General features: G+C 33.4%; 1 protein-coding gene and 1 long non-coding RNA gene across 14 annotated transcripts in view; one reads left to right on the forward strand and one right to left on the reverse strand.

The window, feature by feature from the left end:
* LOC148275731 (putative multidrug resistance-associated protein lethal(2)03659) overlaps nt 1-12894 on the reverse strand; it is a 34850-nt gene that overhangs the window by 13634 nt on the left and 8322 nt on the right. Inside the window, exons 6-20 of one of the 13 annotated variants that reach the window (XR_015823951.1) lie at nt 12252-12474; nt 12012-12180; nt 11732-11934; nt 11329-11650; nt 9551-9693; nt 9325-9477; nt 8551-8744; nt 8339-8470; nt 7916-8085; nt 7626-7829; nt 7275-7501; nt 6407-6557; nt 6084-6311; nt 1891-2008; nt 1386-1812 (exon numbers count right to left, since the gene is read on the reverse strand). Coding sequence is in view for 11 of the 13 variants with exons in the window: in XM_088235272.1 (XP_088091398.1) it covers nt 1386-1812; nt 1891-2008; nt 6084-6311; nt 6407-6557; nt 7275-7501; nt 7630-7829; nt 7916-8085; nt 8339-8470; nt 8551-8744; nt 9325-9477; nt 9551-9693; nt 11329-11650; nt 11732-11934; nt 12012-12180; nt 12252-12474 (3060 nt within the window). In the remaining 2 variants the exon portion in view is untranslated. Of the gene's footprint in view, nt 1-1385; nt 1813-1890; nt 2009-6083; nt 6312-6406; nt 6558-7274; nt 7502-7625; nt 7830-7915; nt 8086-8130; nt 8306-8338; nt 8471-8550; nt 8745-9324; nt 9478-9550; nt 9694-11328; nt 11651-11731; nt 11935-12011; nt 12181-12251; nt 12475-12894 lie in introns of those variants that run through there. The other 12 variants (XM_088235275.1, XM_088235273.1, XM_088235274.1 and 9 more) reach the window with 12 other exon arrangements.
* On the forward strand, nt 829-5988 carry LOC148275732 (uncharacterized). The gene is made up of 2 exons (XR_015823952.1): nt 829-2332; nt 5038-5988. It is a non-coding gene; the product is annotated as an uncharacterized LOC148275732 (long non-coding RNA).

The raw sequence follows: 12894 nt of genomic DNA on the forward strand, positions 1-12894 counted from the left end.
AATTTCAATAAATACAACACATTTGATGTAAAATTTTAATTTACTGACTTAAGAAGTTTTTACATAAAATTCATTACAGAATAACACTTTAATCCACTTAGTTTAATAGACTAACAACCAGTTTCATCCATCTTGCGTGAATGAACTTTCAACAAGTAAATTTTTTAATAATCAATTTAAATGTTTTCTCCTGGCGAAGTGTCCAAAATACGGTAGGATTCGATTGTAACATAAATTGACAGTCGACCCAATCTTTAGTTCATTCAGTATGGACACATTAGAATGCATCGCCGCGCCATCTATGGAATCTAGAGCATTCTTCCCAGCACCACATTTCGAACGAATCAATCTTTTTTCTCTCCGACTCTCTCAATGTCCATCTTTCTACTCCGAATAGGAATATGAAGAGAAACAGAGTTCTAACAAGACGATCCATCGTATTTTTAGAAAAGCGTCCATCCTTCCATATCTTAAACGGTCTACCCAATTCAACTTTAGCCAATTCAAAGTACAGTTGTTAAAATAAGCGTAATATATTATTATCATTAATTAATGTAATCAATTTTTATTTTGTTAAATAAACATATTTTAAATTACATTTCGATTAATTATTGTTGACTGTCAATTCTTAAATTTACCTATGATATTAATTTTGATTAGCAGTGCCTATCCAAAAAAGAAAAAAACTTTTGTGCTTGAAAGGGGACATTACACTTAAAATTTTATAACAATAAATAATATGTTGAAATAAAATGATTATATATTACGTTACAAAAAAATTATAATTTTTACTAAATAATATTTGAGGACAAATTAATAATGTTTAATGAGTTTACGAAATACACATATAAGTAAATAGTACAATTGTATGCGCTACTTACCGGCTTTTTTATATCTAAAGTTTCGAGACATGCCCGTCTCTTTGTCAGGACACCAATTACACTAACATGCAAATCCCACTATACGCTTTCACAATAGTACAAAACGAACGTGCTGATATATCACATACCATTAGTAGCTAACACTTAAGTGATTTTTTAAATTTGCATGTTAGTCTAATTAGTGTCCTGACGAAGAAACGGGTACATCTCGAAACCGGTTGACAGAAAAATCAGTGGTTACTGCTTTAAATATTAATTCTAATTTATTATGTTCTTTTGTAGTTTGTTTGAAACACATATTTTTTTAGGTTCTAGTGAAAGGTTTTTGAAATATTTACATAAGAAAACATAGTTATTTTGCAATAATTAAGTATTAATTTTTTTTTATTCAATTTTTTTTGTGGTTGTCTTTAATTCTTTGAATAACACTATTTATTTTTTATATATTTTCTGCCCAGAGTAAAAGTATTATTTACTTTTAACAAATTATTATAATCTCCTAACCTGATCTAATGCTTTCCATATTCTAACATCCTGAAAATGATCGAACGGATCCAAGTTGCTCCTCATCGTTCCAGTGAAGAGCACAGGCTCCTGTGGTATCACAGATATTTTACTCCGTAAAGTGTGCAATCCTAAACACGCGGTATCTACTCCATCAACATAAATCTTTCCATCAACATGAGCCAATCTTAGGAGTGCATTAATGAGAGAACTTTTCCCAGCGCCTGTTCTTCCAACTACGCCTATCTTCTCTTGGGGAGAAATGGAAAATGAAAGATCACGCAACGAAAATGTTTCACAATTATGGTATTGTAAATTCACATTTTCAAATTCTATTCTTCCTTCGCTTGGCCAATCTTTTGAAATTTTGCAATCAGAATCCAATATTAAGGGAGCTTCATTTTCTACGTTGATATATTCTTGAATTCTGCAACCAAGTTTCAATACATATTTTTTGAATTGGTAGTAAATGATTGAAAAAATTATTGATTGCTTTTTGTGTTACCTCTCAACGCTTGTCATGTGGTTTTCAAGTTCAGCTGCTTGCCTGATTCCCCATTGAAATACAGTTGTTAGTCCAATGATTTGAGTAACAGCTAGACCAATGTTTGTATCGATGGCATCTATAATATTGTTCAAATTTTATCAATAACTAACTAAAGTACGCATTAAATAAGTATATAATATGTATCGGACATCGCCGCTCGTATGGCAAAAAAGGCGGAATGCGGCGGAATGTGCCGATCGTTTTAAACATCATCAAACCTAGCGGCCCTTGTTGGGGCTCATAAACGGAGGCGGTTTCTACACGAGAAAAAATGTTCGACTGAGCGCTGAGAAATCTTTAGACCTCGATGGCAGCTGAAGCTCCGCAAATCGTCGCTAGGGCCACACGCGGCGCTTCAACCAGAGCGGCTGGCACTCGACGCACGGCGCCACGGCGCACAGTGTTTCGTTTCATACAAGCTAGAAACTAAAAATTCTGAATGTACTTTTAACTCACGTATGCGATTCATTTAATCCTAAAAAGAGGTTTTTTTATTAAATATGTAATAATAATTCGTTTTATAAAAAAATATGTCATATTTTGTTATTTAATAAACGAAATAAATTTTCTGGAAATTGATATCTGCATCCAATAATGTATTTAAGGATCATAAATAATTGAAATTATTACTTTAATTCTATTGACTGATAAATCGGTCAACCTATAAAATAAATCATTGAAAATTATATTAGATACTTAGGCATAAAATAAAGATTTCACCCGAGAGAACTAATCTGCCTTCACTTGTTTTGTCAGAATAACCATTTTACAGCTGATTTTATTATGTTAAACATGACAACTGAAAGGGTTTAAATAAACTTAAAAGTTTGGCATTGTAAGGAACACAGCAGTGAGGCAACGGACACAGCAACCCTTGGTATCTACTGTCATCCAAGGCGTTTTGGCTGGCAAGGCCATGTACTACGTATGCCTTCCGAGAGTCTTAACCATGCTTGCCTATGTTACAAGGCATCAGGTTCTTGGCGTCCTGGTCGTCCGCTGTTGACAATTTGTGGGCAGTTTGCGTCAGAGTTGCGGTACGTGGACTTAACTTGGGAGGATGTACGGGAGGTCGATCGCTTGGCCGGAGGCAGATTATGGAATCCATATGCTCCACATAGGGAGCGGATATGGTATGATGATGATAAAACTTAAAGGTTTTTAAATAAAATATTGGTTACAAGTGATTTTCAAATAGATGTATTTTGAGAAATATAAAAAGAGCATGTAATGTAGATAAACCAAAGGAATAAAATTATTGTCGAGAAACTCTATTAATACTAATAGAGTTCATTTCACTGGGTTTGGCGCCACAAATATAATAGGACATGGTTGACTTATTTTCAGCCAAAACGTTGCAAATTTTACCATCTACCATTGTTAAAAGCATTTTAAATTTTATGGACAATACTACACCTCCAATATTAACGTTAAAATTTTCAAGTTTTTCAATTGCATCTTGAAGTTTTTCGATTTCAGACTTAGTAAGAATATCAGTTTCTTTGGCGAAAATAAATTTAATAGGATGACAATAAGAGGTTGAGGAAGGGCTTAAATTTTGCCAAATTACTATATTAGGGTCATCATTAAGCCTTAGTTGTATTGGAACGAATGACATAATAAATAAAAATTCATCTATTGCATGCTCTGTGTGAAATTTCTGTTTATAATTACTATGTCTCGAGCTTCCATCTCCACCCCACTTGCATATAAGAGTCAGTACAGAACCTGAAGGAACTCTTTCTTTTAAGACTTCTGATTCTACATTTAGCAATCGTTGCACCGTATGATTTAAAATCGCTTGTAGCTGGATTTCTGCACTAGTTTCCGTTATTTTGACAAATTCCTCGCTCAGGCAACATGCTTTTTTTGCTTTTCTTAAACTATAAAATGCCGGATATATGTTGTGGCCGGTTTTTATTGCATTTTTACGCATAACTTTGTAGGAATGCGAAGATAATTTACAGTCAACGTATAAACTTAGCGCTTCCTCAATTGTCAATGCCCGCTGTTTGTTTACTTGTTGACGTTCCCTACGTATTTTTTCTACTTCATTGGGAGTAGCTTTCAAAATTTTCTTAAGGAGATCGGCAACTGTGCGTTTTCCTGATGCTCGAATAGATACATGCGTGTCAAACGAAAGTTCTTCAGAAGTCTTCGTACTCACTAAATCACGCACTTTTGTCCTTTTGCACTGATCACTGCATGCCCCAAAATCCTTTGCGGGCCTTCCAGTAGACGTAGATGGTTCATTCATGTCTACTGAAGGACTTTGTCGAAAGTTTTCACACATCAAAATATTTTCACTACCGTCGAGCCACTCAAATTTTTTTTTAACAAATCTATCTAGTTTACAGCCAGATTCGGTCCATTTTCTGCTTATATTTAATCAAATAAGCTTAATTTGATTTTTCAACAGTTTTTCACCACTTGCACCGAGTTTACCGACTTCAAATTTACTAACAATATTATTTAACACTCCTTTGAAGCCTTTCTTTCGTCGTCAAACTCTTCCACATCACGTACAATTCTTGCCTGGAAATCTCGTATCTGGTACCTGTAAAATAACAAAATAAGATAGATGCAACTTCGTGCGGTAAAATATTGAAACTGTAATGAATTGACAATAAATTGGTCTATTGAAAAATAAAAATAATATTTTGCTACTTTGATATACTCTCCGAGATAAATTCTCGAGAAGTTAGAAATTGATATTTTTTTAACTACCGAAAAATACATAAGTTAAATTATTGTTTTTTTAAATACTTAAATAAAATACATTAAAATATTAGAAAAAAAACTATACAACATACCTTCCAAAATAGCTTCCATTTTTTTTTTAATCGAAATTAAAAACTTTAAACTTGATAAACAACCTTTACACGTCGGACGCCAAAATGCAAATAAATGTAATTAGGCTTTCAAAAACCAATTATCCGACTTTCATATTCTGGTATGAATCAACCTAAGCATTAATCACCCCAATTAGGCTTACAATCGTCACACTAACTATCTGGTAATGCCCCCATGACGTCATCGTTTAAGAATTCAAAAGTGACTTTTTATCTTGTAGCTTGTATGGGTCAAAACACTGTGCGGCGGTAGTCTCGATTTTGTAATCTAATAAGCTGCCCCTTTAATAAAGACGGTTAATTATGTCACTTGCGGGGGCAGACGTTAGAATATCGAGACTCTGGCCATAAATATGTATATGATTATGAGGTACTAGGCCTCACTGAATCCCACTAAAACGTGTGTCACCCTTTTAATCGGGATGTAGGATCTTTTCCCGTGTTATTTAAGTATTAATTGGGACACGGGAATGATGCCTACATACTTCATTTTAATGTGAAATATATACAGAGGGTGTCATATGACTTTAAAAGTACTGATGTAAAAATAATATATAAAAATGTCCAGCCAATGAGAGAGCGTCCTACGCGTTAATCCGGGGCAGCCCGACCCCTTCTCGCCCTCTCCTGCGGCTTAGGTATGCTGTCCCTCACCCTGTCCGACAGCGACACGGTGCAAAAAATTTAATAAAACCTTTGTGTTTTTTTATGAATAAAGATGTGTATAAATCAAGACTAAGCGTGTTTTATTGAAAGTACGCCCTCTTCGCCTTCGACTCCGCCGCCTGCCCTTCTTCGAGGATATCACCGCCGACCCAGCCAGAGAATCCTATCTCATCCGAGATAGCCGGACTAAAGCAGCTACAGAGCCACCCCTATCTACAGTTCAATTATACACACGGCGAGGTGTCGTGTATACAATATTTTAACATAATATTATAAAAAACAACCGACGATAAAAAGTATTTCTTCCATTGGCCGTTTATTTGTCACTTGTCTCGTACCATCTGTCCATAATTTTAGTATTTTCTAAAATTATTTGTAAAGGATCTACACTAATATATTTATTTCTGTTTTCCAGAGCTTGATTTAATGCATTCTTCAGAACACTGTCTACATTGTTCTTATGTTCATTATGTATCAAATAAAAAACCCACGCTTAAAAGTACCATTTATATGCCGAAGAATTGATATCCGCTATTAGAGAATGAAGCAGCTGTATTTTACATCTATTTTTAATATTTATTTTACATAAATTTTATTTATGTATATTTTACGTAAAAAATAAAACTATCTTACCACTCCCAAGTAAGAAAATCACAATGATGAGTGTAACCAATAGAGATATTATTAAATCCACCCAGTAGGCAAAAGCTCTGGAAGTTCCCATAAACATGTAAGTGGCAGAGGAATATAAGTCATGATAGCCGTCAAACTTGCGAATCACGTGTTCCTCAGTCTGCATAGCTCGTATAGTCACGACTCCTTGCAAGGAAGCGCTCAGGTGAGAGAACACAGGACTTCTAGCTATAACCAATACCCACAAATTGTATTAGAATTAATGAAAAAAAAATCGCCTGTGCATCATTACAAAAAGTACATTAGTAATTAATTATACATACCAATTGCTTCTATTCGTTTTACACTGGTGGATGTCACTATATAATATTTTCTCATATAATACACGATTGATATTAGAAGTATTATTGGTATTATCGAGTAAACATTGACTACTGCCACAATAATAAAGATTCCTAAAGTTTGCAAAACAATCTGAAAAAAGGTGTTTGCTTTACATTAAAAAATATTTGGCTTCATGTTGAACCTAACCAACGAAACGGTATTGAATGCATTCATGAACCGGAAATTATTTTAAAAATTCCACCCTTTGTTAAATGTTTTAATTTAGAGTTTTTATCTTCTAAAAGGCGTGACAAATGTTAGAGAACGAAGGTGCAAATTTGTCAAGTAAGTGAAACATATGTTTTTCATAACTATTTGATATATTTAGTTTGGTCAATATGATTTATTATTAAATAACAATAGGATTCCATAAAGAAATTTCAATAAAATATATCAGTCAATCCCCAAGAAGGATTAAAATGTTTTTATACTGTAAAAATACTTTATATAAAATATGTATTCACTGACCAGTGTTATTGTTTAATAATATATTGAGTTGATTTTTGTACTGTTTTTGTAATATAGTTTATATTTTCAATAGAGATGAAGTTGTTGAGACTATAGAAATCTGTGCATTTACAAACCTTATGATCTTTCGTTAGCTGGATTATGTGATTACTTTTTACATCCCTATAAAAGGTAAATGATTTATGTTTTCACATGATAGATCATAAGTTGCGTAAACGCCTAGACTCCCATATTCTCAAAAGGTTCATCTTAGAAAAAAGATCACATTTTTGGAAGAAAATTTAAGCACAATAAGAATAATATTGAAGAAACTTAAGGTGTGTGGAATGAAAAACTAACCTGCAGAACATCAAATATTAAGATCAACAGCAAATTATCTACGCAGTCCATGTCTTGTGAAAATCTATTTAGTATGCGTCCCGTAGGGTTAGTATGGAAAAACGTCATTGTCGCTCGTGTTATGGAGTGGACCATTTGGTCGTGAAGAGTCAGAGAAGCTTTCATCGCCATGTTGTAGAATATTATAGAGCGGAACAAAGTTGTCAAAATTAATGCTACAACGATACCTGAAACAACAGAGTATGTTTTTTTTAAATGGGCCAGCGTCTTATGTAGATCCAGGGACCGTTAACGATTTTATGGTAACATTAAGCAATAATAATACCATAAATTTCAATTAAAGTTTTGTACCTACTTCCGCATACAATTAGAAAATCACCACGACCCCAAGAATGCTCTGCACTTAAAGTTTCCTTCATAATATTAATTTGGTATGAATAATTACTTAAAGTTGTAAAATCGGATGACTCATTATTTCCCATTTTTTTCATTATATTACTTAAACTGGAATAATTCGGATGATTCTTTATGTAAAAATTTTCTTCAATTTTGACCCTGAAAATAAAAAAAATGTTCGACGATAAATTAATTTAGTTTTACCCTGGTGAACTTTACGCATGTTTCTTAGTGAATATTTTTACCAATATTTATTTGAAAAGTCAAAACCGGATGAAAATAATTGTGTCGAAATAAACAATACTCCTAAAATAATGTTTTTTATAGCAGTGCCACTCGCCTGCATATAGTCTTTATAAATGTTCATATCAATCGTTCCTGTATTTTGCTTTTCTTTGTTTTCGCTACTCTGCACCTTAAAATATAAAATAGGGAATTTAATGAAAAAGCAAATACTTACAAAACAAAAATAATAACTGCTCTTGCATTGAAGTACTTTTGTGCACATGCTAGGATCAGATGATACACATATATATTTTTTAAATCAGAGTTATGCCGTGAATTTCTCCATATGAAGTTTTTCGATAAATTAAAACATAAAAAAACCTAGCTGTAAATATTTTATCAGCCCTAAATAAATTGAATTACGCCACACATTTTTTTCTTGCCTTTTTAGAATCTTTCTCCGGGTGTTCAGTCTTTTTTTCGTCTTTGACATTATTTTCTTCATTGTTATATTCCAATATAACATTTTCTATATTATTCCTTGGTTCAATAACCCCATTGTTTAAATTAAAAATCTAGAAATTAAAAAAAAATAAAATGACGAAACATTTTCATCGATAACATTCGGATACTTTTTATTTGTGGCGATACAAACATGATCCGGGTTACCGATATATTGTAACTGATGCGTGATAAGGACGACTGTTTTATCCTTCAAGAAGTCTACAATACATTCCTGAACTAGTTGTCTCGCTACTCCGCCGTCTACTGCTGATAGGGGATCATCCAAGAGGTAGATATCTGCCATCCTGTACACTGCCCTAGCCAAGCTGATCCGAGACCTTTGGCCTAAAAACAGATATAATTCATTTTATTTGAAGATTCCAAAATCAGGGAGCTCTTGTTTCATTCGAAAATGTGTATTAAAATTTCAACGCTTATCAGTTCATGGTTTACCTCTTCGTTCTCATTCTCAAGGCACTCTCTTAACACCCATACACAATTCCTCTTTCTTCTCTAACTCATATAGTGTACATGCGGCTCGACTGTGGAATCATCTCCCATCCACCATCAAAGATGTTACTACATTATCTCTGTTTAAATCACGTCTGAAGAAACATCTCCTTTCTCTTCCTTAATCTCTCCTCCTTTCCTTTTTCCTCTTTCCGCTTTTTTCCTTTTCCCCATAGAGTAATAGTTTTGATTTAAGGTAATTTATAAACAAATACGTTTATTTCTATTTTTAACTTTTTAATTTTTTTTTTCTTTCTATTGAATATGTTCTGTTACTTGAATTATAAAAATAAAAATTTTATTTTATTGGTTGGTTGGAAGAAATTGCCATTTGGCAATAAGCCCGCCAATGTACAAATAGCATTATGTACAAAAAGTTAAATAATAAATAAATAAATATTAATAAGCATTTTACCTCCACTAAGAGTTGCGCCTCTTTCTCCTAACGATGTAGCATCTCCATCAGGAAATGTTTGGAAATCTTTTTCCAGGGCACATACTGCGCAAACTCTTCTATATCTCTCTTTGTTCATTGGCGAACCGAACAATATATTTTCTTCAATTGATCCTAAAAAAGACTATTTTTAGTCATTAATTTATTAAGAACGAAAGAAAAATTCTTTCAAGAGAGAAATCGAAACCTGGAAAAAGCCACGGCTCTTGAGAGGCGTAAGATATTTTCCCATTTGTTATAATTTGTCCACTGCGGCAGGGTAGTTCTTTTAAAATTGCATACAATAGTGTGCTTTTTCCCGATCCAACTGGTCCACAAATCACCACAAAACTGAAAAAAAAGTCATATTTTAATAAAACCGATCACCTTGATTACATTTTATTAATAGTTTTAATAAATAGATGTCAAAAATGTCCTTAATAACCTACAAGATAAAACATCCGTGGGCCTAGATAACCTTCCAAAAATGTGCTTCAAATATAAGCAAACACGTGTCTTTTCTTATGTAAAGCTTATTTGACACTAGAAGACAACCGAGTGACTGGAAGAAAGCTGTAGGCACTCCAATTTACAAGAAAGGTAACAGACTGGACCCGAGTAAGTACATACCAGTAAGCTTGACAAGTATACTGTGTAAATCCATGGAAAAGTTAATTTTTCAAAAATTTTGAATCTTCTTACTGGAAAATAATATAATTAACAATGAGCAACACGGATTCATGCCAGGAAGATCCACAATATCTAATCTCCTCGAGTGTTTGAATGAATGGACCATGGAACATAATGAAAATAACCCAATTAATACTATCTATCTAGACTTTGAAAAGGCTTTTAATAGTACCAACTAAAAGATTGTTAGCCAAACTGTACCACATAGGAATCCGGGTAAAGGTTTACGACTGGATTGAAGACTTCCTTACAGGACGAACCTACCAAGTTGGTGATGGACTATCGCGTGAAGAACCAGTACTAAGCAGCGTTCCGCAGGGATCCGTACTTGGTACGGTTCTCTTCATACTCTTTATTATAGATTTACCAGCAATCATACAATCAAAGTTCAAAATTTTTGAAGATAATACAAAGCTGTATGCAAACTCTCTTACTCACTCAACTCAACTACAGCAAGACCTGGACAGTATTCATGAATGGACCAAGAAATGGCTTCTAACACTCAATGTTAATAAATCTACAGTTCTTCACATCGGCTCGAAAAACCCCAAATTTAAATATAGTCTAAATGATGTAGATTTGAAAACTGTGAAACAACAAAAAGACCTTGGAATAACAATAACAGATGATCTAAAATGGGAATGTCACATATTAAACATTACAAAAAAATCCAATTCAATTATCTACTTGATAAAAAAAGCCTTCTCATTTATAACACCGAATATGCTACTAAAAATATACAATACGTATATCAGATCTACTCTCGAATACGGGTTTTAGATATGAAATCCTTATTTTGTTAAGGATATCAACTTGTTGGAAAGATTCCAAAGACGAGCTACAAAGTTGTCGCCGACTCTAAAACGGCTTCCATACGTTGAGTGACTGAAAATTCTCGGTCTCACAACGCTGTAGGAATGGCGAGAAAGGGGTGACCTGATAGAGACATGCAAGATACTCAACAATTACTATAGCTGCCTGAATTCGGATCCCATGTTCAAGCTTAAACAAAATGCTCGTCTTCGAGGCCACAGTCTTAGGCTGGAGAAAACGAGATTCAATCTAAATCCACGGAAGCATTTACTGAGCAATAGGGTTGTTGATGGTTGGAATAAACTGCCACAAGAGCTGATCTTAATGTGTAGTCTCAATGGGTTCAAAAACGGACTAGGTTTTTTTTGGAAAAATTAAAGTGCGCCAACAACTAACTTTTGTTTAAATAGATTTAAGCATATCGGCTAAAGCTTAAAAGCTGCTCCCCTAGAAATAATAATAATAATAAAATACGATTATAACCTTCCTTTTACTATCTCCAACTTTATGTCTTTGAGTGTATATTTCTGATGCGAAGATTCCCATTTGAAGCTAAAATTAGATACAAGTGCAGCGAACTCAGTTAAATCTTTAACCGTATCCATCGCATTTCCTTTTCTCCCACGATTTTCGTGATTGTCATTCGAATTAATAAGCGGGAGCGCAGATTCTTCGATATCTTCCAAAATTTTCTTAGCGTCCTTGATAATATAAGGCACACCGTTTGCCTTACAGCATTCATCTCTCAACAGAAAGTCTTCTAGTCGCCTGAAAGTCGCTGACATTTCTTGGAACTGTACGATGGCTATCAATAAAATAAAATAAACGAATTAGCCAAAATATGTCTGAGCAATTACGCAAAAATAAAAAATATTGTTCAACTCACCTAATTGAAACCACGACGTCATTGTTTGCTTTAAAATTTCGTAACAGCAAATAGTGATGAAGAACTTTTCGGCTGTTATCTTATTACCCAATGCCACAAATGCCAAAATACTTATAAACAAACTTAGTCTGCAGATTATATTTTTTAAAGCGACTGATAAACCCTTTAAATGAGACGTTAATCTTATTTTTTTTATTTCATTCCTAGAAATTAATTAAACAATTAGTTCATTATTTTTGTTTTCTTGCTAAATTGTATTAATTTGTTAAAAAAAAAACACAATATAACTTGCTTTCTTCCTAAATTCAGTAATTTGTTAAATCTCTCTTCCCAAGCGAACATCTTTATGACTTGTATTCCGGATATAACCTCATTTGTGAGTTGAAGTCTTTTGTCGGTTAATTTCGCCGTTTTTGTTCTAAGTTTGGATACTGTTTTGCCCATCCACACTGGAAACATGGACATTGTATGTAATTGTCGTTTTAATCTAAATTACTGTATTATTTCGAAATTAACTCACATTGAAACGGTATAAATGAGATCATAAAGAGGACCCCGAATAATGCGGATACTCCAATCTCTCTCCAAATAAAGTAAGTCAAAATAACACCTTGTATTGGAGACACTATGAGGTATAATAAAAGAACGGTTCCCAAATCAAACCGTCGCATATCGTTCGATATCAAGTTGACGATTTGACCGACGGTAGTTTGGATGAAAGCAGTTTGGGAAAGCCGCAATGACTAAAAGATAAATAAAAACATTAGCTGAAAAATTATAGCTTAAGGTAATATTAAAAATAAAAACATTTAAAAATGCTAATAAATTCTGCAATTTAAACGAAAGTCTTATAAAAACAATTGTTATGCCTAAAAATTAAAATAATTAAACTCTTATGCTTGATGGGAAATTTACACGTCCATATTTCTGTTTTATTCGAGTATTATTACTCGGATCCGATTTTTGGTGGAGCGAATGTGAAATATTTGTTACAAAGGTGATTCTAATCTACAATATTTCCCTATACCAGGACCGGCACCTAAATCGGAAGACTGTCATTTTTGACTTCACATAAAATCAGATAAAAAGTGGTTGGAATCGTCGCGCGTCGTAGAAAACATTGTCATATTTTATGGTTCATTTTGTGATCCAGTGCCAGAAAT

Source organism: Micrasema longulum, unplaced genomic scaffold (assembly GCF_059751315.1).
Source record: "Micrasema longulum isolate JH-2025_06_02 unplaced genomic scaffold, ASM5975131v1 h1tg001354l, whole genome shotgun sequence".
Lineage (NCBI taxonomy): Eukaryota > Metazoa > Arthropoda > Insecta > Trichoptera > Brachycentridae > Micrasema > Micrasema longulum.